The 27,205-nt window shown below is 35.5% G+C and overlaps 1 protein-coding gene across 8 annotated transcripts in view; it reads right to left on the bottom strand.

The window, feature by feature from the left end:
* MYO16 (myosin XVI) overlaps positions 1–27,205 on the bottom strand; it is a 717,568-nt gene that overhangs the window by 338,252 nt on the left and 352,111 nt on the right. For 7 of the 8 annotated variants that reach the window (XM_077158660.1, XM_077158661.1, XM_077158656.1 and 4 more), the window contains 3 exons: positions 26,323–26,473; positions 18,770–18,880; positions 59–124 (listed from right to left, as the gene is read on the bottom strand). In XM_077158660.1, coding sequence (XP_077014775.1) covers positions 59–124; positions 18,770–18,880; positions 26,323–26,473 — 328 coding nt within the window. The remainder of the gene's footprint in view (positions 1–58; positions 125–18,769; positions 18,881–26,322; positions 26,474–27,205) is intronic. The other variant, XM_077158658.1, reaches the window with a different exon arrangement.

Raw genomic sequence — 27,205 nt, 5'->3', positions numbered from 1 at the left:
AAAGTTTGTCTAGTTAGTGTGACTACATATTATTAAAAGACATAAATTTTATACTCACCATGGTAGAATAAATTGGTAGATCCTTGAATGGGTTAACAAGCAAGAGGATGTCTCCAATAAAAGTCTGTTGAAAAAAGGACACAAATATTTCACAAATTGTAAGGAAAAGCACCTTTAAAAACAACAACAAAAAATGCAATTAAAAATTATTGTGCAAAATATAGAGAATAAGTGAAAATAAATAATTCATAAGTTGCCTTACTAGTTTGTAACTAAAGTAATAGAAAAATCAAATTAAAAAAAATTCAAATTCATACAGAATGAGGGCAGGCCACGGTGTCTCAGCAGGCAGAGTTCTCGCCTGCCCTGCTAAAGACCCAGGTCCTATTCCAGGTGCCTGCCCATGCAAAAAAAAAGAAAGAACAAATGGAATGAAATGAATAAGCTTTGTTCCATGGAATGCATAACAAGTGAAACAGTTGGATTCTAAAATTTTTTATCTTAAAGGGATTTTGTGAAGAACAGATTGAATAAAAAATATAGATTAAAATATATCACAAAATATACAAGAGGAAATGAATGGACTAATGTGTTGTATGGGCCAACATAATAATAATAAAATGCAGAATTGAAAAGTTAATAAAGGGCTAATAAAAATACCTTTTGAATTAAAAAGAAGAAGAAATGAGATTCAAAAGTTCAAGGAACAGATAGAACAAATGGAAATAAAATTTAAAATGACAGATTTAAACCCATATATAGTAAGGTGAATGTACAAAATACTCCAATTAAAAGGTGAAGATTGTCAATTGTATTTTTTTTTTCTGTACATATTCTTTTTTTTATTATTAATTAAAAAAAGAATTAACAAAACAATTAGAAATCATTCCAATCTACATGTACAATCAGTAATTCTTAATAACATCACATAGTTGCATATTCATCATTTCTTAGTACATTTGCATCGATTTAGAAAAAGAAATAAAAAGACAACAGAATAAGAATTAAAACAATAATAGAAAGAAAAAAAAACAAAAAAAACAAAAACAAAAAACCTATACCTCACATGCAGCTTCATTCAGTGTTTTAACATAATTGCATTACAATTGGGTAGTATTGTGCTGTCCATTTCTGAGTTTTTATATCCAGTCCCGTTGTACAGTCTGTATCCCTTCATCTCCAATTATCCCTTCTCTTTTTTTTTTTTTTTTAATTAACGGAAAAAAAGAAATTAACCCAACATTTAGAGATCATACCATTCTACACATGCAATCATTAATTCTTAACATCATCACATAGATGCATGATCATCATTTCTTAGTACATTTGCATTGGTTTAGAAGAACTAGCAACATAACCGAAAAATATATAGAATGTTAATATAGAGAAAAAAATAAAAGTAATAATAGTAAAATCAAAACAAAACAAAACAAAAGAAAACAAAAACCTATAGCTCAGATGCAGCTTCATTCAGTGTTTTAACATGATTACTTTACAATTAGGTATTATTGTGCTGTCCATTTTTGAGTTTTTGTATCTAGTCCTGTTGCACAGTCTGTATCCCTTCAGCTTCAATTACCCATTGTCTTACCCTGTTTCTAACTCCTGCTGAACTCTGTTACCAATGACATATTTCAAGTTTATTCTCGAATGTCCGTTCACATCAGTGGGACCATACAGTATTTGTCCTTTAGTTTTTGGCTGGATTCACTCAGCATAATATTCTCTAGGTCCATCCATGTTATTACATGGTTCATAAGTTTATCTTGTCTTAAAGCTGCATAATATTCCATCGTATGTATATACCACAGTTTGTTTAGCCACTCTTCTGTTGATGGAGATTTTGGCTGTTTCCATCTCTTTGCAATTGTAAATAATGCTGCTATAAACATTGGTGTGCAAATGTCCGTTTGTGTCTTTGCCCTTAAGTCCTTTGAGTAGATACCTAGCAATGGTATTGCTGGGTCGTATGGCAATTCTATATTCAGCTTTTTGAGGAACCGCCAAACTGCCTTCCACAGTGGTTGCACCCTTTGACATTCCCACCAACAGTGGATAAGTGTGCCTCTTTCTCCGCATCCTCTCCAGCACTTGTCATTTTCTGTTTTGTTGATAATGGCCATTCTGGTGGGTGTGAGATGATATCTCATTGTGGTTTTGATTTGCATTTCTCTAATGGCCAGGGACATTGAGCATCTCTTCATGTGCCTCTTGGCCATCCGTATTTCCTCTTCTGAGAGGTGTCTGTTCAAGTCTTTTTCCCATTTTGTAATTGGGTTGGCTGTCTTTTTGTTGTTGAGATGAACAATCTCTTTATAAATTCTGGATACTAGACCTTTATCTGATATATCATTTCCAAATATTGTCTCCCATTGTGAAGGCTGTCTTTCTACTTTCTTGATGAAGTTCTTTGATGCGCAAAAGTGTTTAATTTTGAGGAGTTCCCATTTATTTATTTCCTTCTTCAGTGCTCTTGCTTTAGGTTTAAGGTCCATAAAACCGCCTCCAGTTGTAAGATCCATAAGATATCTCCCAACATTTTCCTCTAACTGTTTTATGGTCTTAGACCTAATGTTTAGATCTTTGATCCATTTTGAGTTAACTTTTGTATAGGGTGTGAGAGATGGGTCTTCTTTCATTCTTTTGCATATGGATATCCAGTTCTCTAGGCACCATTTATTGAAGAGACTGTTCTGTCCCAGGTGAGTTGGCTTGACTGCCTTATCAAAGATCAAATGTCCATAGATGAGAGGGTCTATATCTGAGCACTCTATTCGATTCCATTGGTCGATATATCTATCTTTATGCCAATACCATGCTGTTTTGACCACTGTGGCTTCATAATATGCCTTAAAGTCAGGCAGCGCGAGACCTCCAGCTTCGTTTTTTTTCCTCAAGATGTTTTTAGCAATTCGGGGCACCCTGCCCTTCCAGATAAATTTGCTTATTGGTTTTTCTATTTCTGAAAAATAAGTTGTTGGGATTTTGATTGGTATTGCATTGAATCTGTAAATCAATTTAGGTAGGATTGACATCTTAACTATATTTAGTCTTCCAATCCATGAACACGGTATGCCCTTCCATCTATTTAGGTCTTCTGTGATTTCTTTTAGCAGTTTTTTGTAGTTTTCTTTATATAGGTTTTTTGTCTCTTTAGTTAAATTTATTCCTAGGTATTTTATTCTTTTAGTTGCAATTGTAAATGGGATTCGTTTCTTGATATTCCCCTCAGCTTGTTCATTACTAGTGTATAGAAATGCTACAGATTTTTGAATGTTGATCTTGTAACCTGCTACTTTGCTGTACTCATTTATTAGCTCTAGTAGTTTTGTTGTGGATTTTTCCGGGTTTTCGACGTATAGTATCATATCGTCTGCAAACAGTGATAGTTTTACTTCTTCCTTTCCAATTTTGATGCCTTGTATTTCTTTTTCTTGTCTAATTGCTCTGGCTAGAACCTCCAACACAATGTTGAATAATAGTGGTGATAGTGGACATCCTTGTCTTGTTCCTGATCTTAGGGGGAAAGTTTTCAATTTTTCCCCATTGAGGATGATATTAGCTGTGGGTTTTTCATATATTCCCTCTATCATTTTAAGGAAGTTCCCTTGTATTCCTATCTTTTGAAGTGTTTTCAACAGGAAAGGATGTTGAATCTTGTCGAATGCCTTCTCTGCATCAATTGAGATGATCATGTGATTTTTCTGCTTTGATTTGTTGATATGGTGTATTACATTAATTGATTTTCTTATGTTGAACCATCCTTGCATACCTGGGATGAATCCTACTTGGTCATGATGTATAATTCTTTTAATGTGTTGTTGGATACGATTTGCTAGAATTTTATTGAGGATTTTTGCATCTGTATTCATTAGAGAGATTGGTCTGTAGTTTTCTTTTTTTGTAATATCTTTGCCTGGTTTTGGTATGAGGGTGATGTTGGCTTCATAGAATGAATTAGGTAGTTTTCCCTCCACTTCGATTTTTTTGAAGAGTTTGAAGAGAATTGGTACTAATTCTTTCTGGAACGTTTGGTAGAATTCACATGTGAAGCCATCTGGTCCTGGACTTTTCTTTTTAGGAAGCTTTTGAATGACTAAATCAATTTCTTTACTTGTGATTGGTTTGTTGAGGTCATCTATGTCTTCTTGAGTCAAAGTTGGTTGTTCATGTCTTTCCAGGAACCCGTCCATTTCCTTTAAATTGTTGTATTTATTAGCGTAAAGTTGTTCATAGTATCCTGTTATTACCTCCTTTATTTCTGTGAGGTCAGTAGTTATGTCTCCTCTTCCATTTCTGATCTTATTTATTTGCATCCTCTCTCTTCTTCTTTTTGTCAATCTTGCTAAGGGCCCATCAATCTTATTGATTTTCTCATAGAACCAACTTCTGGCCTTATTGATTTTCTCTATTGTTTTCATGTTTTCAATTTCATTTATTTCTGCTCTAATCTTTGTTATTTCTTTCCTTTTGCTTGCTTTGGGGTTAGCTTGCTGTTCTTTCTCCAGTTCTTCCAAATGGATAGTTAATTCCTGAATTTTTGCCTTTTCTTCTTTTCTCATATAGGCATTTAGAGCAATAAATTTCCCTCTTAGCACTGCCTTTGCTGCGTCCCATAAGTTTTGATATGTTGTGTTTTCATTTTCATTCGCCTCGAGGTATTTGCTAATTTCTCTTGCAATTTCTTCTTTGACCCAGTCGTTGTTTAGAAGTGTGTTGTTGAGCCTCCATGTATTTGTGAATTTTCTGGCACTCTGCCTATTATTGATTTCCAACATCATTCCTTTATGGTCCGAGAAAGTGTTGTGTAAGATTTCAATCTTTTTAAATTTGTTGAGACTTGCTTTGTGACCCAGCATATGGTCTATCTTTGAGAATGATCCATGAGCACTTGAGAAAAAGGTGTATCCTGCTGTTGTGGGATGTAATGTCCTATAAATGTCTATTAAGTCTAGTTCATTTATAGTAATATTCAGATTCTCTATTTCTTTGTTGATCCTCTGTCTAGATGTTCTGTCCCTTGATGAGAGTGGTGAGTTGAAGTCTCCAACTATTATGGTATATGAGTCTATTTCCCTTTTCAGTGTTTGCAGTATATTCCTCACGTATTTTGGGGCATTCTGATTCGGTGCGTAAATATTTATGATTGTTATGTCTTCTTGTTTAATTGTTCCTTTTATTAGTAGATAGTGTCCTTCTTTGTCTCTTTTAACTGTTTTACATTTGAAGTCTAATTTGTTGGATATTAGTATAGCCACTCCTGCTCTTTTCTGATTGTTATTTGCATGAAATATCTTTTCCCAACCTTTCACTTTCAACCTATGTTTATCTTTGGGTCTAAGATGTGTTTCCTGTAGACAGCATATCGAAGGATCCTGTTTTTTAATCCATTCTGCCAGTCTATGTCTTTTGATTGGGGAATTCAGTCCATTGACATTTAGTGTTATTACTGTTTGGATAATATTTTCCTCTAACATTTTGCCTTTTGTATTATATATATCATGTCTGATTTTCCTTCTTTCTACACTCTTTTCCATATCTCTCTCTTCTGTCTTTTTGTATCTGACTCTAGTGCTCCCTTTAGTATTTCTTGCAGAGCTGGTCTCTTGGTCACAAATTCTTTCAGTGACTTTTTGTCTGAGAATGTTTTAATTTCTCCCTCATTTTTGAAGGATAATTTTGCTGGATATAGGAGTCTTGGTTGGCAGTTTTTCTCTTTTAGTATTTTAAATATATCATCCCACTGTCTTCTAGCTTCCATGGTTTCTGCTGAGAAATCTACACAAAGTCTTATTGGGTTTCCCTTGTATGTAATGGATTGTTTTTCTCTTGCTGCTTTCAAGATCTTCTCTTTCTCTTTGACCTCTGACATTCTAACTAGTAAGTGTCTTGGAGAACGCCTATTTGGGTCTAATCTCTTTGGGGTGCGCTGCACTTCTTGGATCTGTAATTTTAGGTCTTTCATAAGAGTTGGGAAATTTTCAGTGATAATTTCTTCCATTAGTTTTTCTCCTCCTTTTCCCTTCTCTTCTCCTTCTGGGACACCCACAACACATATATTTGTGCGGTTCATATTGTCCTTGAGTTCCCTGATACCCTGTTCAAATTTTTCCATTCTTTTCCCTATAGTTTCTGTTTCTTTTTGGAATTCAGATGTTCCATCCTCCAAATCACTAATTCTATCTTCTGTCTCTTTAAATCTATCGTTGTAGCTATCCATTATTTTTTCTATGTTTGCTACTTTATCCTTCACTTCCATAAGTTCTGCGATTTGTTTTTTCAGTTTTTCTATTTCTTCTTTATGTTCAGCCCATGTCCTCTTCATGTCCTCCCTCAATTTATCGATTTCATTTTTGAAGAGGTTTTCCATTTCTGTTCGTATATTCAGCATTAGTTGTCTCAGCTCTTGTGTCTCATTTGAGGTATTGGTTTGTTCCTTTGACTGAGCCATATTCTCAATCTTTTGAGCGTGGACAGTTATCTTCTGCTGCTGGCGTCTGGGCATTTATTCAGATTTCTCTTGGTGTTGGGCCCAGCAAGGTTGTAATATTTTTCTGTGAAATCTCTGGGTTCTGTTTTTCTTATCCTGCCCAGTAGGTGGCGCTCGTGGCACATGTTTGTCTGCGGGTCCCACCAGTAAAAGGTGCTGTGGGACCTTAAACTTTGGAAAACTCTCACCGTCCTGGGGGTTCGCTAGCCGAAGCGGCTTGAGCCGGCCCAGGGTCCGAACGCAGGGAGGGTGTCCGAACGCAGGGAGGGTTGCTGGTCACCGCAGCCAGGGAAAGAGCCCGTCCGAGTTTCCTAGTCGGCCCTGGGCAACAAGCGTGGCGGGAGGGCGCCAGCAGCGGCCCGCCTGAGAGAGTGCACGTTCCCCGGGAGTCACGGGGTCACCGTTCTCCGCGGCCTGGGGGTTTCCGATCCAATTCTCTCAGTTGGTCCGGGGGCTGCGCGTGGTGTGGGCGCCAGTCGCCTTGGTTTCAGGGGACCACCTCTCCAATTCTCCCAGCTGGCCCGGGAAGGGGGAAGGGAGTAACTCCGGCCGCTTGCCACCCCGCCCGGTAAGGCCCGCGCGCCTCGGCGATCTCACCCGAGCTGCTTCTCTCAGCCAGCCAGCCGTTCCAGGATGGGGTACGCTGTCTTTTTTATCTCTGTTGTGGCTTTGGGCGCTTTCTGTATCGTTTCTACTCCCCTAGTAGGTGTCCTGGAGAAGAAACTAAGATCTGCGCGTCTTACTAAGCCGCCATCTTCCAGGAAGTCGTCAATTGTATTTTTAAAAAAAAACTATGTGCTATTTAAAGGGGGAAAAACTTGATATTTAAAGGCCAAGACCATTTGAAAGGAGGATGAGACAAGATATAAATTAAACAATACAAACAAAAAGGTGGTATAGTAATACTGATGTCATAGAAAATATCCTTAAAATAAGAAACAGTGCCAATGATTAAAAGGCACAATTCACAATTATAAAAGGATAGGTCAATCGGGAAGATGCAGCAATCTACATTTCTATGCAACTAAAATCTAGCATCAAATATATGAAGCAAAAACTAATAGTTTTAAGTTGATGGACAGTTTTAACCTTTTTAATAGTAACTCACAGATTAAACTGACAAATTTTAGAATAAATAATTAACAAATTGAGCTATATAGAACACCATTACCAACACTATTTTACATTGAACATGAGCTGGTTTCAATTAAATTTAAAGTATTTGAATCATTCAGAATATGTTCTCTGATCAAAGAAATAAAATAGAGATCAATGAGGATACCTGGAAAAACACCAAATGTTTAGATATTATACAATACATTTACAAATAACCCATGAGTGAAAAAAGGAGTCATGAAGCAAATAAGAATATATTTTGAACTGAGTGATAATAAAAGTACAAACAAGAATTTGTTAGATAAAACTAAAGGTAAACTTCGTATGAAAATTATAGCCTAACGTGTATATAAGGAAAAGAGAAAGTATGATAATCAATGATGTAAGTATCCAATTATTTAGAAAACAATAAATATAAGAACAGAAATCAATGAAATAAAAAACAAAGACCAAAAAGTGAGCCTTTGAAAAAGAAAATGAATTTACAGAATTCTAAACAAGACTGATTGAGAAAACTAGAGAAATTGCATAAGTTATCACAAATATGACATCATTGCAGGTCCATCAGACATGAAAACAGACAGAGAGGATATTACAAACAATTTTTTTAGCCACTGGTTTCAATATGTAGATAAGGTGGAGAATAATTCTTAAAAACTATATCTTACCAAAACTTACACAATAAGAAATACAAAATCTAATATGTTTTTACTCTTTAAAGGAAATTGAATCTATATGTAAAAACCTTTTCAAACAAACAAACAAAAACTTTAGGTTTTACTTGTGAATTCTTTCCAACATTGATATATGAAATAAACAAATGTTACTATTTCAGAAAATGAAGAAGGACCACTTCTTATTTCAGTTTAAGAAGTCTGCATAATCTTGATATAAAAACTAAGTAGTGTAGAAAGAAAGGAAACTACAAACTGATCTCTCGTTTAAATGTATTGCTTTATAATATAGTTATCATAATTGAGTTATTTTGGTATTTTTTAACATTTAATTTAAAATACTTTCATATTTACCAGTTACAAAAATAATACAAACTCCATCCAGAGAACTCCAACATACCTCTATCTGCCCCAAAGAACCAAGATCCACCAAGCTTAACATTTTTCTATATTTGATACATTATCCTACCAATCTATCCATCTATCAGTCCATCAATCTATCCATTTGTTTGCCATGTTTCTCTATCAATCCATTTTCTGAACAACTGAGTATAGGTCTTGTACATCATGCTCCTTGAACAGTTAATATTGCCAGGTACATTTTCTAAGACCAAGAATATTCACTTATGTAATCACCTTAAGTGCAGTTATCAAGTTCAAGAAATTCAAAACTGATAAAAAACTTTCAATCCATATTTGAATTTTTCATATGTCTCAATAATATTCTTTTGAATCTTTTCTCCTCTTTTAATACATACTTTCCAGGATTATGCATTCCATTTATTTGTCATTGTCTCCTTAGCTGCTTTTCCTTTAATTGTGGGAACTTATATACATATAAATGTTCCTATCTCAACTATCCCCAAACATACCATTCAGTGGGATTAATCCCATTCACAATATTGCATTACCCTTCCCATCTTCCATTATTAAAACTTTCCCATCTCCCCAAACAAAAACCTTACATCCATTAAGAATTAACTCCCTATTCCCTCTGTCCTTTACTCCAGCAACTGTCTTTTACCTACAGTCACTATGAGCTTGCATACTCTTCAATATTTTCTTTGTAGTTATTATGGGGCTTAAATTTAGCATCCTAAATCTGTAACAACATTATTTGCTTTGAAACAACTAAACTTTCAACCACATAAACAACTATTTCCTATACACCTCTATCCCCACCTTTATGTAGTTCTTGCCACAAATTACATGCTTAGTACATTATAATTCAAAGACACTGATTTATCATTGCATTTTATACATTGCCTGTTAGTGACTGTAGGAAGTAAAAAGTGGTGTTACAAACCAAAAAAAGAACAGTACTGGCATTTATACTTACATATTGTTACACTTATTTACCATATTGTTGCACTTACCAGAGATATTTATTTCTTCAATGTGACTTAGATCTATTCTTTGTTGTCCTTTCCATTTACCCTCCAGAATATTTTTTAGCATCTCTCATAGGGCTCGTCTAGTGGTGACAAATTCTCTACATTTATCAAGGAATATCTTAATGTCATTTAAGAAAATTTTGTTTTTTTTGATGGAGTCATGAACATTTATTTGCTCTATTATTTTAAATTTTACAGCTCTCAAATTAATAAGCAAAGTAAGATGTGCATGAAACCATCCTGAACCAAAGATTATTATTATGCAAATTCTGTGCATGTGATGTCCAAAAAGAAAAAAGTGAGTGCTCATTCAGCTGGTGGGGTTGCCTAGTCCAGCTGAGAGACGGATGTACATAACCTGGAAAGAACTTTGGGGCCCAGCAATAAGGTCTTCTGCTTTACTGGGTTCCTTTACCTAATTTCCATCACTCTACTGATATTGCCCTTTATATTCAGCTATTGCTTTCTTGGTCACCTTTAGTTCTTTGCCCATATTTTTCTTTAGATCTTTGAGCATACTTAGGGCCATTTTTAAAAAAGTCTTCATCTCATATTTCCCAGATCTGGTCCTCCTCATCGATGGTTTCTAATACTTTAATCTTTTCCTTTGCTTGGACCATGGCTTCTTGTTTCTTTTTTTAATCTTTTGTTAAAACCTAGACATTTTGATATTTTAATGTGTTACTGCTGGAATTTAGATCCGTGGTATCTCTTCCTTAAGCTGATATCAGCTATTTTCATTGTTGTTATGACAGAGCTTTCCTTGAATGCAAGGAGCTAACAAGGGGGGAAAGAAAAAAAAGAAAGAAAGAAAGATAGAAAGAGAACATCTTTTTGAGGTTTTTTAGTTTCCTTGGATGCTCAAGCAAACACCATGCAATGGGATGATTTAAACAATGGGGATTTAATGGTTCACGGTTTTGAGGCCAGGAAAAAAGTTCCAATCAAGGCACCAAGATATCAGAAGACTGTGGTTTCTGGGGCTGACCTCCAGTGGTCTTTGGTCACTGGCTCTTGCCTATGAAGGCCTCTCCTGCCCTCTCTGATCTCTTCTCGGTTCAGCAGAATTTCAGCGTCTTACTTCCTGAAGCTTTCTCTCTCTCTGAGTTCCATTCTGCTTATAAAGGACTTCAGGAATAGGATTAAGACCCATCCTCAGCCACACCTTAACTGAAGTAATTTTACAAAAAACAGGTCCCAGTTACAAACCACAGGATGGATTAAGTTTAAGAACATGTTTTTCTAGAGTAGCCAAAGCCTAAATTCTCCCTAATCCTTTCTGTACATGGGTGTTGTCTTGGGCATGCACGTGGCTCTGGGAATTCACCCTTTTAACACAGATACAAATATCCCCTTTTTCATAGGAAACAATTTCCTTATTGCCTCGGTACTGCACTATACCATATGTCTTCCAGCCAGCAGTCCTTTGCCCCAGGCGGACACAACTTGACTGCTCTCTCAGTGTTCAGTAGGAGAGTTCTATGAAATGCCTTCTATACACAATGCCAGTTCTGGTACATTGAGTCGGGGATGAGAATCCTGGTTCAGTCCCTGAGGCCACGATCCAAGAGACGAAGCTGGACATACATGATCCCAGTATGTGCAAGTGGGTTATTCTGCTCCGTGTGGTGGTAGGACCATGGACGCCTAATTAAGCACCGGCTGGCTCCACATAAAGCAATGAGCATGGCGGAGGGGCCAGACTGGGTGCCATGCTTTTTGGTAGGCTTTTTCTTGAGGGCCTTTAAATGTTTTCCAGAGCTTTGAGAAAGATGTTCCTGCCAGTTCTTGCTGGTTATTCAAAGCTTCTGTGGGAGGATGGCACTCTGAATCTTCTCACTCCAATGTCTTGATTAGGATGGGCTTCGTATTGCTTTAAGAACCAGACCAACACACCAGAAAACAGATAATAGAAATGAACCCATACCCCATGGCCACCTGATTTATACAAGATGCCACTGCAATGTAGCAGAAAAAAGCTTGATCTTTTCAATAAAGCATGGATATTCATGTGAGAAAGAAATAATAATCTTGACCTCCCTCTTATGCCAGTATGAAATCATTTTTACATGGGTCATATTCCTTATATGTGAAAGTTAAAACAATCAAACTTCAAGAAGAAAATATTGGAGAATAGTTTCATGACTGAAGCCAATATTTATTAAACAGGATACAAAAAGCACTAACTCTAAGGAACTTTGTGAAAATGACAAACTTTACTTCATAAAAAGACACTATAAGGATAGTCAAATATCAGCCACAAACTGGGAGAAAATACCAGCAAAGTATCTATCTAAAAATTAGCAGATATCCTGAATAACCTCTGTACATTGAGAAGAAAAAGAAAGAAACTCAATTTGTTAAATTTAAAAAAAGGCAAAATGATTGAACAGGCACTCAACAAAAGAAGATAATGAAAAGAGCAACAGAATATATTGGTCAACACCATTAGTTATCAGAGAAAAACAGATTAAAACCACAATGAGATACAATGGTTAGAACTAAAAAAAATTAATTTAAAATGCTGCACTTGCTGTGTTGGTGCAGCTGTAGATAAACTAAAAATCTCTGCACCTTTAATGGCAATATAATTTGGTACAACCACTTTGTAAATTTATTTGGGTGTATCTTCTAAAGCTGAAAATAACTCAAGATGCAGGATTTACTTTCCTGGATAATTACTCTAAGGAAATACTTATACATGGGCACCCTCCAAAGGGCATAAGAAAGTTCACAGCTGTATTATTCATAATAACCAAAGGGTGAAGCCAACATATAGCTTCCTCCTCAACTGTGGAGTGCATAAATAAATCAGAATACTGTTGTTTAATATACAGGAAGAAAAATGAACTGCTGCTAAAGCAACCATGTAGATAAATTTCTACAACCATGTAGAAACAGAATATTGAATGAAAGATAACATATACAAACAAGAACCTACTGGATGATTCCATTTATATAAGTTAAAAAAAAGATAAAGCAAAACTATGGTCACAGATGTCAGAATTTTTTGTAATGACTGGGGCAAAAATGGGGGGTAGGGGATTCTAAAATCCTGTCTCCACATGTACATGTGCTCACCAAATAAAAATTCATGGAGCCAGACACTAATGATTTGTGTATTTGTTCTGTTTATATGTTTTAATTCAATATGACATTTCCTTAAAAGAAGGAATAGGCAGTATTTTACACCAAAGCAAAGGAAACAGAAGTTAAAATGAAACAATAGAAAAGAAGTGGTACCTTATTAGTAAAGTACTTGATAATTATTCTTAAATTCCAGAGGGAAAAGAAGAAGTGAGAACGCGAATTCTGAGAGTATTGAGAAATCTACTAATTGAGAAAGATGGTATTCAAAATAAAACAAAATACCCCTAAATTGCATTTTTTCCATTTATATATACAATTTTTATGTTAGTATAAATATTATATTTTATATAATAATTATTAAAGGATTTAAAGACAGTCTTTCAAAACTATTTGTGATGAACAAAAAAGGCTTATAAAAACATGATTTTGAATGTTAATGATAAAGTCATATATTTTATGTACTTTCATGCCATATTTTGAAGAGATTTCTTTGATAAAATAGAATTTATTAAATGTACTTCAGGAAAAGGAGAATAATGAAAATTGTAGAAAGCTAAGATTTCTTTTACCTCATCTTTCTAATACATCAAGTTTTTTTCAATAACTTGGAGATATTAAGTACTCAAAAGGATCTTTGGGGCTGAGTGGAATGATATGGAAAAATATAGCAGGTATAGCATAGTGTATCATAGACAGGCTTTAGATAGTGAGGCTAGGAGGAGGTAATATTGTGTCTATCTACATAATTTCAAATGTCCTTGAAGTGAGAGAAAATTCAACCTTTGACACCACCAGTTTGTCAGTGTTATACTCTTGAAATGCTCTTAAAAAGAAAGCTCAGTTACCTAGAGGTTGTTACAACCATTGGGGTCAACGTGAAGTAAACAATTAAGAGTTATTAAGGGCCTGCAATGAACCAAGCTGTGTACTAGGAACTGTTGTGCAATATTTTCATTATTCGGTCTTGCTTTGTGCCAATTAAGTGTGTTTAAAAAACATCGTAGCTAAACAGATGATACTGGAGCTCTGTTGTTTATTTTATGGGTTTTTGTTTATGGGTCCAACTAACAAGTTTGTAAAGAGAAAGTTGCCTACATGCTTATCTCTCGCCCATAATTTGATTATGTACTCTATTCTCTGTTATTATTGACAAGGAATGGAACACTTTCATTTCTGAGCATTGCCTGGCAAGTAAGCATTTTTATCACCTGCAATTCATTTTCTGTTTGGAGGTTTGGGAACTTCCGATTGCGACAACTGTATGGAAACCCCTCAAATCTCTTATTACCCACTTAATACATTCTATACACTTATCAAAAGAGCAATTTAGCATTCATTTGGAAAGATCATACGTATAATAAGTCAGATTGGAGCAAGAAGAAACGAAAATGCTGGTCAAACCACTAATTCAGCTGAATCATTTTATCCTGGGCTCTGATGAAAGTTATTGCTCAACCTAGCCTTAGTTGATTTTCATGCATAAATAAGTTGTGCTGCTTTCTCTTGTATTAGAAGTGCATATTTGGTCTCAGAGTCCTAATCATTCTTTCAATGTTTATTGAGTACTTACCAAGTGCCAAATGATATTCTAAGAGCTAAGCATGAGACAATGAACAAAATAAGTTACCTTCTCTCATGGAGCTTGCATCCTAGTGGCTGTGCAAGAGTGTACATGCACACATGTCTCTGTGCAGTGGCAGAGACAATACACAATTTAAAAAAGTGAAATAAACAGTATAGTAGAGAGTGATAATGTGTGTAGAGAAATAAAGCAAGGAAGATGGATAGGAATTGTGCGTTGAGGTTTTAAGAGAGGTGACCCGAAAAGGCCTCCATGAGCGCTGCCATTGGTGTGAAGACCTGGAGGCAGTGGGAGAACTCTGGTTTCATATGGAGGTCCAGAGAGTCCCCTGAAGGCCTGTGGCAAACATGTGGCAAGGGACAGTGACACTGTAATAGAGGCAAACATATGTCAAAGGACAGTGACACTCTAACAGAGAGAGCCAGGTGGAGAGTTCTAACACATGCCAGAATTGCAAGGGGTAGGGGAACAAAGAGCTCAGGCCCTGGGCCATTTGTTAAGATTTTGGTTTTACTCTGAATGGAACGGAACACCATAGACAAACTCTGAGCAAAGAAATGGCATGATGCAGTATATATTATAAAGGAAAATGCTAGCTTCAGTGTTGAGAATAGGGGCAAGTCAAGGGCAGCACACACACTTATTTGAAGTTTAGTGGAGAACACAATAATTGTTGCACGGTATGAGGTCTTGGGCCCAGGTGGTAGCAGTGGAGGTCATATTCTGCATAGACTTTCCTCCATGTCTCATAAATTTGCTGAAAATTAGGATTTCAAATAATTGGTCATAGAAATTCTGGGTGCTTGTCCCGGATCCCCACCCCACCAGGAGGGGAGTTTACTATTATTTCCCTCTTTATTTTAGTGACTGACTGGATTATTTTAGTGAAGCCACATATACCATGTTAAACCTCAGTGTTTCTGAGGCTTTGGTTATGCCCACAATCACCCAGGGGTGACAGGGCTTTCCTCCTCTTTCCCTGATCACAACTATGTGGCCAAACTCCATTCATTGTAGGCTGATTGCTCTATTTCATTCAACAACCCCCCCGGGAATAAATTGCTCTACAGACTAATCCAAGCAAATGTGAAGATTTTGAAGGAACTAGTTTCTGAGGTCAAGGGATATTTGTTCAGACCACAGGAGGGCTCTCTTATTCCCCGATTCTCTCCTCCAAATCTCCTTTCACAACCTCCACTGTTCCTGAGATCAATCTTACACTCGAATTTCTCTATGATCAGTTACAATTGACGTCAGTTTCTTTGGGAGGAGATTAGGAGTTATTTAACTCCAGGTCTCCTCCCAGGCAAAACTCCTGAGCCTTGGCTCTGGAGCTGGGGGTAAGGACAACAGCATGCTTCTCTCTGAGGGACAGTCCAGTGCTAGGAGTCCAGCCCTTGGTGGAGGGGGGCGACATGCTGAGATTTTCTAGGGGCCTTTCCTTAGTGTTGAACCACCACCTTCAACCTCCTCCTTTCTAGGGAGCCAGGACAAGGGCTATCCCAGCCCTAATATTTCCAGTGCACAGAGCCCAGGGTAGAGTCCCCAACCTTGAGTGGGGACTAGGCAAAGGGAGCCCCCACCTCTCAAACCCATTTTTCCTAGAATTTTGCGTCAGCAAATTCCTGGGGACAGTATGAGAGAGTGGACTCCTGATTCTCCTGGAAAGAAAACTCTGACTAGGAGCCCTGTGTTCTTGGCTGCAGCAGCTTGGAGTGGAGCCTCTGCCTCAGTGAGCTGGGAAGGTCTTGGTTCAAACATCACACCCATGCCTTTTTACATCGAGATTCTTGGATAGGTTTTTCTTCATTGCTGTTGGTCCTTAGGACCATTTCCAGAGGCTTTGAATGGTTGGTTTAAAAAAAATAATTGTCTTCCATTTTACTAGCAGCAGGTCAGTGGAGCTGCTCATGCTCTCATAAAAGAAGTCAATTTTTATCCTCGCCTAATTAGCTCTTAAATACTTTAGGCTTGGAGAAGAGGAAAACCAAGCCTCACACAATGGCCAATTAGATTTTATGTGAATTTTAGCAAAAAAAAAGGGAACTCTGATCTCAATTATCAAGACCAAGAGAAAAGCCAAGTATAGAAAAGACTATCCACGAAGAGGTCCATAGTGCAGATGCGTGAGGTCCATGACTCAGGTACTCAGGTAGGAGGTGTGTCTGTCCGTGGAAAGGGGAAAGCATTGGCCCAGGCCTAGTGGTGAGCAAAGTTAGCATGGTCCTACTTTCATTGAGTGCGTAGCCCAGCACAAGAGCCAGCCTTTAATCAAATCACCAAGGAGGCCTATTAGCTCAAATCGTGATAACTGCTCTTAAGAATTTGACAGTCCAGGTAACCTCAAAAGTTTGGGAAGGTTTACCTAAAGATCTCAAGTAATTTTGAATGGGTATTTATAAAACCAATTATTTCATGGGGGTAGTGCAAGAGTAAGAAAACAAGTTTTAAAATAAAAGAGGCTTGATTCTCCCTGTTGAAGGGAAAAAACAGAATTCCTCCTTCCTCCCATCTCTTAGTATTAACTTCAGAAAACCTGCAATTTTAAATTTTGTCATTGTCCTTTTAAAATGGAATCAGGGGAGACATGGCTTCTATCTCCCAGTTTCCTGGGGTGAGATTAGCATAATTTCCAGGGATGCCTGACACCAAATTTGCAAATGTGCCGCCAAAATACCCTGAGAGTATGTATGTAATAGATGGTATCACTTAGCCACATAAAAAGGGTGAGCTTTCTTTCTGCATTTGCAATCTTTTTACAGATTGCCTGTGATGCATCACATTCTGGGTTAATGCTTTTTCAACAATAAAATTGTCTTCCTTTCTCTTCTACTTTGTGGAGAGTTTATCCGGGTTGGGAGAAGCTTTCGTTTTTAATTATATTTTCCCAACAGTGGAAAATATAATGTAGGAGAAAGCAAAACAGTCTGAGGAAAGTGGTTGAGGCAAGAAGGATGGCAATATTCAAAAGAATTGAGCTATCAGTGGTTAAGTCATCAGTGACAATATTTGGAGCTTTACTGGGTAGAGTCTCATAGTCTAAATTCTAGCCTCTAGAATAAGGATTGTGTTCTTCCTCCTATGGCAAAATGATACATAGCAGAATTTTAAGTTTGGGAGTATCAAGCTTTCATTTGTACTTTATTAAAATGTCCTCTGGCTAACTGAGTTGGAAGGAAATAAGGGTTCCTTAGGAAGTCAGAAGGCTGTTGAAGATGGCCAGAAAAGGAACAGTTAGGAGAAGGATGGTGGCCACAGAGATATAGAGAAGGTTCAAGTCACTTGTAAATGTTGAAGGAGATGGAGATGCAAGAAATTTCAAGAAGTTGGTCTATCAGTAACATAACTAAGAAGTTAAAAACAACAACAAGAATCAACCCCATGCTTATAAAAGAGAAGAAAATGGAATGAAAATAACATTCCAGGAAATGGAATGAAAATAAAATGCACTGCAGAAAAGAAACAGGGAATTATCAGAGACCTAAGTAATCATGTTTCACCACTCTATGCCAATAACTCAATTCCATTAATCTTGATAGAATTATTTAATTTTAAGGGTATTTACAATGACAGACAATTGCATTTTCATAAGCTAATCAGCATCTGATAATTTATGACTTGGAAGGAAATCTCAGACTTCACTTTACATGAAAATTGCTTAGTGAATTTCTCAATAGACTAAGGAAAAAAAGACAGATGATATTAGGGAAGAATAGCAGAGACGTGCATACTTAGATTTCTCTGAAGACATTCTGATTGAATTGCTCTGTGTTGAATATGGCAAAATCAAGAAGAGAGAGAGATTGATCACAGGATATCTAAATTATTGCCAGTTTTGAAAGAAGTAACATGTATAAAAGAAGATAGAAACACAGAAAATCAATTCTCCATGCCAATTTGTCATCTAAATCATATTTTTGATTCCCATTATCAGAGATTTGTGTATAAATTACTTTATAGACAAAGACATTTCTGATAATTTAGAGCACCAGTTTCTCTTCTCATGCCCATCGAGAGGCAGCCCTACATGCATAATAGCGTTCTCTTCCAGATCAAACAAGCTAAATTAAAATAGATGAAATAGCATTTTAAAAGTGATTTGTAGATCCTGCTGATTCTATTCTGTCACAAGGTCTTCTTCCAGAGCAATCAGGACAACAAAAAGTTTGGCAGTGTTGAGTACTCATATGTACCCTCAGGGTATTAGCTTTTAGGTAATGACTCTGAAAAATGGATCTTTGCTTAACCTGCCTTATAACTGAACCAGAAAAAGGAACTTGAACTCTAAGAAATCCGCTTTAAGTCATCAATATGATCTAAATCACCACTTAGCTTGTTACTTCTAGTATTTGTAGCAATGAAGGGTGATCAAAAGATGCAACAAGACAAAGACACTGCAAAAGGCAATTTCAAAGGCACTCACATATATCTGATTGTTCCCAAAGCGCTTCTGAATTTCATAAAGCAGACTGCCATCGTTGAGCTCACTGAGCGTTGATAGGTCATCATTCGGAGCAGGAGGCATTAGTTTGACCTGGGGGATCAGGGGAGCCAATAAGTATGATCAATTCTAATTGCTTTCTAATCAACTTTCTTCACAGTTGGATGTTCCATTTTCAATTACATGTCAAAAGTTTAAAGACCACATGAGTCTGAAACTCTGTTATTAAAAGATGAAATGGGTCACTTGAAAGGAAAAAAATCAGCATCACACAGAGAAATTGCATTCAGATGAGAATTTCTGTTTGATACCAAGTGTGCACACACACTCACATATATAATATATACACACCCCAAATGTAACCGTATGTCACTCAAAGTCATTAAGTGTGTCAAAATCATTTCAGCTTGTTGACTCTTCTTTTTCCCACTTATAATTTAGACAGTTCTGCACTATATTGAGTCCTTTGCAAGGCTGGCAGCTGAAAACCTAGCTGCCAGCTATGTACTACAAATATGTACTATGACTACATATTGCCAAAGCTAAGGCGGAAATTTTCACATTACTATTGCTGGCATGGTAAGGAAGGAATGTGTGTGGAATTTAGTTTCGGGATACAGATGCGATGAGACCAGATTTTAAATTTTGGCTTGCATATTTTTATTTTACTGTACATCACCTTTAAGATTAATGTAGTTTTGAGACTAAGCTAATACTGCTAAAGAAAAAAATGCTCTGTTTCTAAATTCATATACACTGAAAGTTTAAAAATTGGACAATTTTTCAAATGTTTAAAAAGGTGATTTTGTATTATTCACTTAGATGAAACTCTATCATCTTCAGGTGAAATGCGGGGAACCTTTAATTTTAGGTACACAGGATATGCTCTGAAAAGTATACATTTGATATTTCAAAATGACAGCACTGATTTTCTCAGGCAAAACAGAGAAGCAAAAAGAACAAGAATATTGTTATCAATGTTGCTTTGAGTTAACTGATGCTCCTAGTAAATTTTTAATGACAGCAAGCTTATTTATTAATTATATATACTATTGCTAAATAATTTGGACTAAAGGATTACTATTTATGAGTTAAATTTTAGAGAGTAAAAAAGTACCACACATTTTAAAAAACTAAATTTGAAATTATTCTGACAGGAGTGAATATTTCCCAAAATGTAATCTTTCCCAAGCATTCATAAAATTTGTACATTGTTGTCCTAGATTGTTTCCAAACCTAACGCATGAATAATTGAAACTCAAATTCATTAGGAAATCTCAAAAGGTCAGAAGAGTTTATCATGTATTCCAGTCAGTAGAGTCAAGGAAGTAAGTTCTCTGAAATTGGAAAGAAAACTGTTCCTGTAAGTGCAAAACATAATATTGTAATAACAACACGTTTTTTATTAAAATATAAATTTTGAAATAATTCAGACCTCAAAGTGTCAAGAGCAAGCAAGTCTTCCTGCTTCCATCCCCCGACATATATTTAGCCTAACATCATCAATGTATTATTTCCCCTGCTTTGGGGCTTTGAAAAAAAGTGTTTCAAAATACCTTCCAGAAGGAACTGATAAAAAGCACATACCACTTTCTTATTAAAGTTAGTTATCACATAACTGGGTTAGAAGCATAATTTTACGATTTGATACTTTCAGATATATCTACACAACAAGTTCAAGAGTTGCATTCAGAAACTGGTACTCTTGCTGAAGGAAAAAGATGCCATATTGTTTCAGCTCCTCTATGATTTCTTGGGATGTCAAAAATAATTTTTGGATTGTGTGTTACCAATTTTTTTAATACTATATACTTTATTCCACCTGAAGACTTTCATAGGTACAAGATACTGAGCAGACAGCTCCGAGGGAGAATTATTAAAATTAAAGTAGTGATAACTGCATTTGTTTTTGTCCTTAGATGAAGAAACCAATGGTCTCCACATTTTGAATGCTTGAAGAGGAAAACTCATCTCAATCTAAGATATCAGTTATTTGTATTCTCCCGGGTGAATCCCAGTTTTCCAACTTACTGGCTGTAAATTCTTGAACATCACTTTCCTAACATCACTAAACTAAGTCTCTTAAATTCTGGATTGTAAGATGTGACACATAATGGAACACATCTCATAGGATGGTTATAAGAGTTAAATTTATGTGGAAGACTTAGCACAGTGCCTGCTCTGCAGCTGGCAGACAACAGATGTTATCTTTTGTTGTATAGTTAGCAACACGTCTAGAAAGGACATTAGATCCCAATGGTAAACCTTCTGCAAACTTTCCTTAGGTCTCCATTTGGAGGAGGGAAAAAGGAGGCAAATTTCAACAAATTTAAAAAGAAATAAGTGAAAGAGGACGCCGATTCCTTCCTTTCTGAGGAAGATTCTGTTACCAAATTATTTTTCAAAGTCTAAAATTCATTGATATAATCCAAAACCACTAAGTAAAAGATGAAGAAGTTGAGACCCAGAGAGGCTAAATGTTTTGCCTAGACTCACACAGCTGATAAGTCAGAAGCAGAATCTGGGATAATAATAATTAGTATCAGTGGAGTAATTCTAGAAGATAACAAATCTGATAACATATATGTAATAATTTGTCATTCTTTTCTTCTTATTTGTGCCAGTTAATTTCATATGTCAACTTGGCTAAGTTGTGAGGTCCAGTCGTTTGCCCACTCACTGTGTGCTTGTTAAGGTGAAGGCATTAGGAGATGGGATTTGTATGTCAAATCAGTTGATAATTTTTAAGATTGAAAGAAAGGGAGATTGCCCTCAGCAATATGGAGCTTCCTTATTCAACCAGTTGGAGGTCCTAAAAGCCAGAACTGAGGATTTCAGAGGTCAGAAGAGGAATTTGGACCCAACTTCAGCTTTGGTTACTGCCAGAATTTCCAGCCAGCCAGCTAGCTTCCCCTGGGGAATTCCAGTAAATACTGAAGAAATCTGATAACATATATTTAATACTCAGCCAATTTTTTTCTTGCTGGCCTACTCTTTGCCAGACTTTACACTACTGGTTTAGTATAAAGAATGGATTTAAAAGGTGGTTTCTTACCTCAGAGTGTTTACAATCAATTGGAGGAGAAGTAAGGAAATAAATGAGAAACTACAATGAGGAAAAGTGCTATAAAGGAAAAAAAAAACAAAAACAGGATGCTCTGAAAAGAGAAAAATTGCACTTTACCTTGGATAATCTAAGAGTCCTCTTTGAGGAGGTTACATTAAAGTTGGAATTGGAAGTATATAAAAAAGCAGCTCTTCGTATGTGGGAGAGGATTATCCAAGGCTGGGAGGTGGGAGCATAGTAAAAGCCCTAAGGTGGGAAAGGTAATGGGTGTGAGGGAGACACTGGAAGTGTCACTGGAAGTTGACTCCTGTGGCTGGAGAGTGGGAGAAAAATGGCAGATGATGTCAGAGGTGTAGGCAATGACTTGCTGGCCATGGAAAAGTGATGTTTAATTCCAAAGAGTGTGGAAAATTCTTGGGGAGGTTTAAGCAGTTGTATGACAAGATCTGCTTCATATTATTAACCTATTATTCTGGAAGCATGGGGAGGGAAGGGGGAAAAACCAGTTAAGATCTCACTAACGGCTCCACAAGGGAGCTGAAGAGGCGAGAGAGGATTAGATTTAAGAGACAGAGGATTTACCGTATTCACACGTGTTCTAGTAAATATATATGATTTATTATTAGGGTTCTTTTAGCCAAGATTGAAGGTTTTATGTACTGCTGGACAAATTTACTGTATTCCAAGATCACAAACCGCACCCCAAGCCAGAACATGATTAATTTAAGGAAGGATGTTAACATCTTTTCTTTCTAGTATCTTTGCAAGCATTTCCTCAAATTCACAAAAACTAATAAACACATATGCACAAACATACATAGTCACACATACGTCATATAATCTAGTAATATGAGTGCAATGACTTTGAAAAATGTGAGAATAAGACAAAATTACCAGCAAGTTGGCATACATACTTAATTTTGCAAGTGATCATAAAAGGGAGAAAATTCAAGAGTAAGATTTTTTCAACAGTAAAGATTTACCCAAAGATAATAAAATTCCTCTTACAGCCACAATTCTAACGAGCTCAATGTAAATTTTTCTGTTTGCACATTTATAAAAAGGAAGAAGCATACTAATGCAGGTATGCTTTATTCTGACAAGACTGAAAGAGCTATCACAGACATCTCATTGGTATTCTGGAGGATTTCTCTTTTACAGCAGCACAGCTGTTACATGGGCTACAGAAAGTATTAGGCTGACAGTAAAAATGTGAAGACTCCTCTGCCTTTTTATAGCAATGGGATGTGACAAATACAGTGTTTGACTACATCAAGGGAAGTATCCCTTGCATCTACTATGATCAGGAATAAATGCAAAATGGTCAGGAAGGAAGCTTTGATGATTAACTTTAAGCGACATCATTAAAGGGATATATTCTTTATAAAGATATCAAAAGTAATACAAAAGCTGTTATCAAGCAGATAACATAGAATATGAATGAGGAAGTTATCATGATGTCTTAGAGATCACTGGATGTGGAATAATAGAAACACTGATTGTAGGCCATTTGCTTAACTTTATTGAGTCCAAGTTTGGGCAATTATTAAAAGTGATTAATATCTTGCCCACAATGTATTTTTTAGAATTAAGATAATTCAAATAAAGTATTCTTAAACCTTGAAGTGTACCCCAATAGGAAGCATTATTTTATATTATTATTTTCCAAAATCTTCATTTAAATTGAAAAAAAAATAATAAAGCCTGGGAGATATACTGACTGGAATTACATCAATTAATCTGGTAAAGGTTAAAGGCTAATATATATAGTCAGGATATACAAATAGTAACAATAAAAATAATAAATGCATGTTATTTTGTTTTAACTCTGTTTTTGATAATTGTAAAATAAGCTTACAGCCCTCGTGTCTGGTCATCCTCATAACAACTCCATGAGGTTGGGACCATGCACTTATTTTACAGATGAGGTTTAGTGAGGTTAAGTAATTGCCCAGAGTCCTGGAGCTCCTGGATTGTAGACTTTGAAACAGCACAACTAATCTGTGCAATTCCAGAGCCCTTTCTCTTTACTTCAGGTTACTATGCCCTCAATAAATGGAATAAAGGCTTGACCTGAAATTCAAACTTGAATTAAATTGAAATAAATATTTTCTAAAAGGAAAGAAGAGCGAGAGGAAGGGAGAAAGGGAAAGAGTTAAGAAGTGAGGAGGTTAGAAAGATAACTGGGAGAGGTCAGGGCAGGAGAGGAAAGAAAGGGAGAGAACAAAAAGAAGGGAAGGAAGAAAGTTGTGCACAAGTTTAAGTAATTTAAGAAAGTTCTATGTTTTCAGATATTATAAAAGCAACTGTTAATTTGGGTGGTTATGAGAATCAAAAAGTTTAACTCAAGGCTTGAATATACATTTCTACAGTTACCATTTGATGAGCTCTACATTTTATAAACATCTGGATGCAAAAGGCTGTGAATTTTATTTATCTACATTACATATTTCTTTGTAAACTGTTAATCAGAAATTTACTGTTTTGAAAAGTATTTCTTACAGCTCTATATGAAATGTGGATGTGTAATTCAGTCAGTCGAGAGCACTGCTCTTCCCCTGGACAGTATCATCTACACACCTCATGGCCAAGAATAAATGAATGCATGACACGCACCAGAGGAGATATGGGTGAGATATGGGTGAATACGAGATTAATAACAAATGAGAACAAACCCTGAAAAATAGACATTTCCTCTTTAATAAAAAGTAATTAGAACATGATTATAATTACTTTTAATATCTAGGATACAAGTTTTAAAAGCTGATATTAAAAGATCAAAGAAATCATTCCACAATGATTACACTTGTCATTCTTAGGTGGATAATTTCCTACCATTTTTGAAGAATATCTTTCACGTTTTAGAAACACTTGCTAAATCATCAGACCAAATGATTACATTTGTCATTCTTAGGCAGATAATGTCCTATCATTTTCGAAGAAATTACCAGACCAAAGACATCGATTCGCTAAACAGAAAATGTTTAGACTCTGCAGAAGGAAAAATCCTGGGATCTTGATGAAAGAATTGATGTAGTTTGCTATTCTTTAATTAAGTAAATAATTATCACATTGTACTATTGTTAAATTCAAACACAATTAATAATTTAAAAACAAATTGGCAAAAATATAATTAATTACAGGTCATTCAAATGTTGACATTTGCATTTGAAAGTTATTTCAAAATAAAAACACTTGAGCAGTAGTAGGTGAAATTAATCATAATGTTTCCATATATTTCTACAAATGTATTTAAGATAAAATATTTCAAAAAAATGCCAATAAAAATGAAAACTAAATTTTAAATCATCTTTAGTTACCTAGGCAATTTATTTGACAAATTCAATTCTCCCAATCATAATTGTACTACAAATTAGAACTAGGAACATGTTTTAAGAGAAGTTAATAGGACTCTTAGAAAAGTAAGAAAAAACACCATTAATTTTGCCTAACATTTAATTTGCTTGCTAAAATTTAAAAGTATTTGGGGCATTTTGTTACTTGTTTTAGTTACTTTAAAATACCAAAAAATTCATAAAATTAAAATTAAATTTTGAAAAGATCTTTAGAAAACTTGAGTATAATATCCTTAAAATATTTGAGATTAAATAAACAGAAGATATTTAAAAGATGTAAAATACTCTACCATTTATAAAACAATAACCATGTAAAGAACACATTTCTATAATACAAAAAGAAAATACATTAATTTATATAAGTTCTCAGTTCATAATCCATTTAATCACCAGAATCAACAGTTACTTTTTTTTTTTGGCATGGGCAGGCTCTGGGAATCAAACCCAGGTCTCTGACATGGCAGTGGCTCTGCCAGTGAGCCACCATCACACTGCCCATCAGTTGTTTTTCTAATATCTGAAAACATAGAACTTTCTTAAATTGCTTTAAAATGTGCAGGACTTTCTTCCTTCCCTTCCTTTCTTTTTTCTCTCCCTTTCTTTCCTCTACTGCCCTGCCCTCTTCCATTATCAAACCCCAAAGTGATCTCCTGTAATTTGGGCACTAGGACACACAACAGACACACATACACACACAGACACACATACAAACACACACACACACTGCACCAGCCCCGTTATTTTTAAGGGTAAATGGCTTAGCCTTCTTATTTGTTATGTAAAATATTTGATGGAAGCAAAAAATACAAACTAAGTAAAAGATTATCAAAGCAACTGGAAATATTCAATAATTATATATTGGCTGAGTTTACATTCCTTGTATATAAGTTAAGACTGAAAAATTCAAATCCTTGTAAAATACAATGCCAATTATGTTTGTTAATTATGAGTGTAATGCCCAAATTATTTATAGGGACTGTAAACCAAAATCTGATGCATCTGTTAATTTTCTTTGCAATGGGAATTAGTGGTTGTTTTTGAAACATGTTGGATTTTAAAATACAGCTTTATATTAAATGATATTAATTGAAATGCAGTAAATGCGCAGTTACCTGCTCAGGTTTAGGAGAGCCATTCACAGTGGTGTTTTCAGGGGTGCTGTCTTGAGATTGTTGCTTACTTAGACCTTTTGCTGCATCTTTGAACATAATGTCTTTTTCCAACAAACTATCTTGCTTGGCAATTGGTAACACCAGGGGACTGCTGCAGGAAATAATCGATACTATAATTAGTCTTCTTTTAACACTGCCATATCAATAAAAAATTACCACGACAGGACAGCTGGGTCAGAGGAGGCTATTTGATTCAGATAAGAAAATGTTTTTCTAAACTGTAGGGAAAAATATTGATTGAAAAATCAGCAAACTTTTCTATTAACTCCAAATTTCATTTAACTTCACCTTTAAAAGAAAAAGAAATTCATTTCAACTCTAAAAGAAAATATTTACAAATGTATATCGGACTGTAATAGAAAAATCAATAAGCAATTTAAAAGCTAAAGTTGAAGTTCGTGACTGAACTAAGCAAGATATTTAAATGTGAAAATAAATTGCAGACAGTGAAGAAAGGCAAAAATATACACTTCATTAAAACATCATTCTACAGGATTTAAATATATATTGTAGAATATTGGACCATATTATAGACTTTGTAATGAAGTGACAATTTGAGAACTAGCAAGGAATGATGCAGTTAAGGATTGCAATATTAAATACAGAGTAAATTTTACTGTTTCTATACTGCTTTAACGAGGTAAAAAAATATATAAACTTGCTTCGTTTTTTTGTTCTTGTACAGACTTCATCGCCAAGCAACATTCCTTTATAATATACATTTAAAAAACATGATACAATGTTCAATTTGCCACTGAACACTTTATTATTATAAGATTTTAAAATGTATTTCCCTAAATGCTATCATACAGAAACATACATA

This window comes from Tamandua tetradactyla, chromosome 4 (genome assembly GCF_023851605.1).
Source record: "Tamandua tetradactyla isolate mTamTet1 chromosome 4, mTamTet1.pri, whole genome shotgun sequence".
Lineage (NCBI taxonomy): Eukaryota > Metazoa > Chordata > Mammalia > Pilosa > Myrmecophagidae > Tamandua > Tamandua tetradactyla.
The sequence above is the reverse complement of the archived record's forward strand: the minus strand, read 5'-3'. Positions and strand labels throughout refer to the sequence as shown.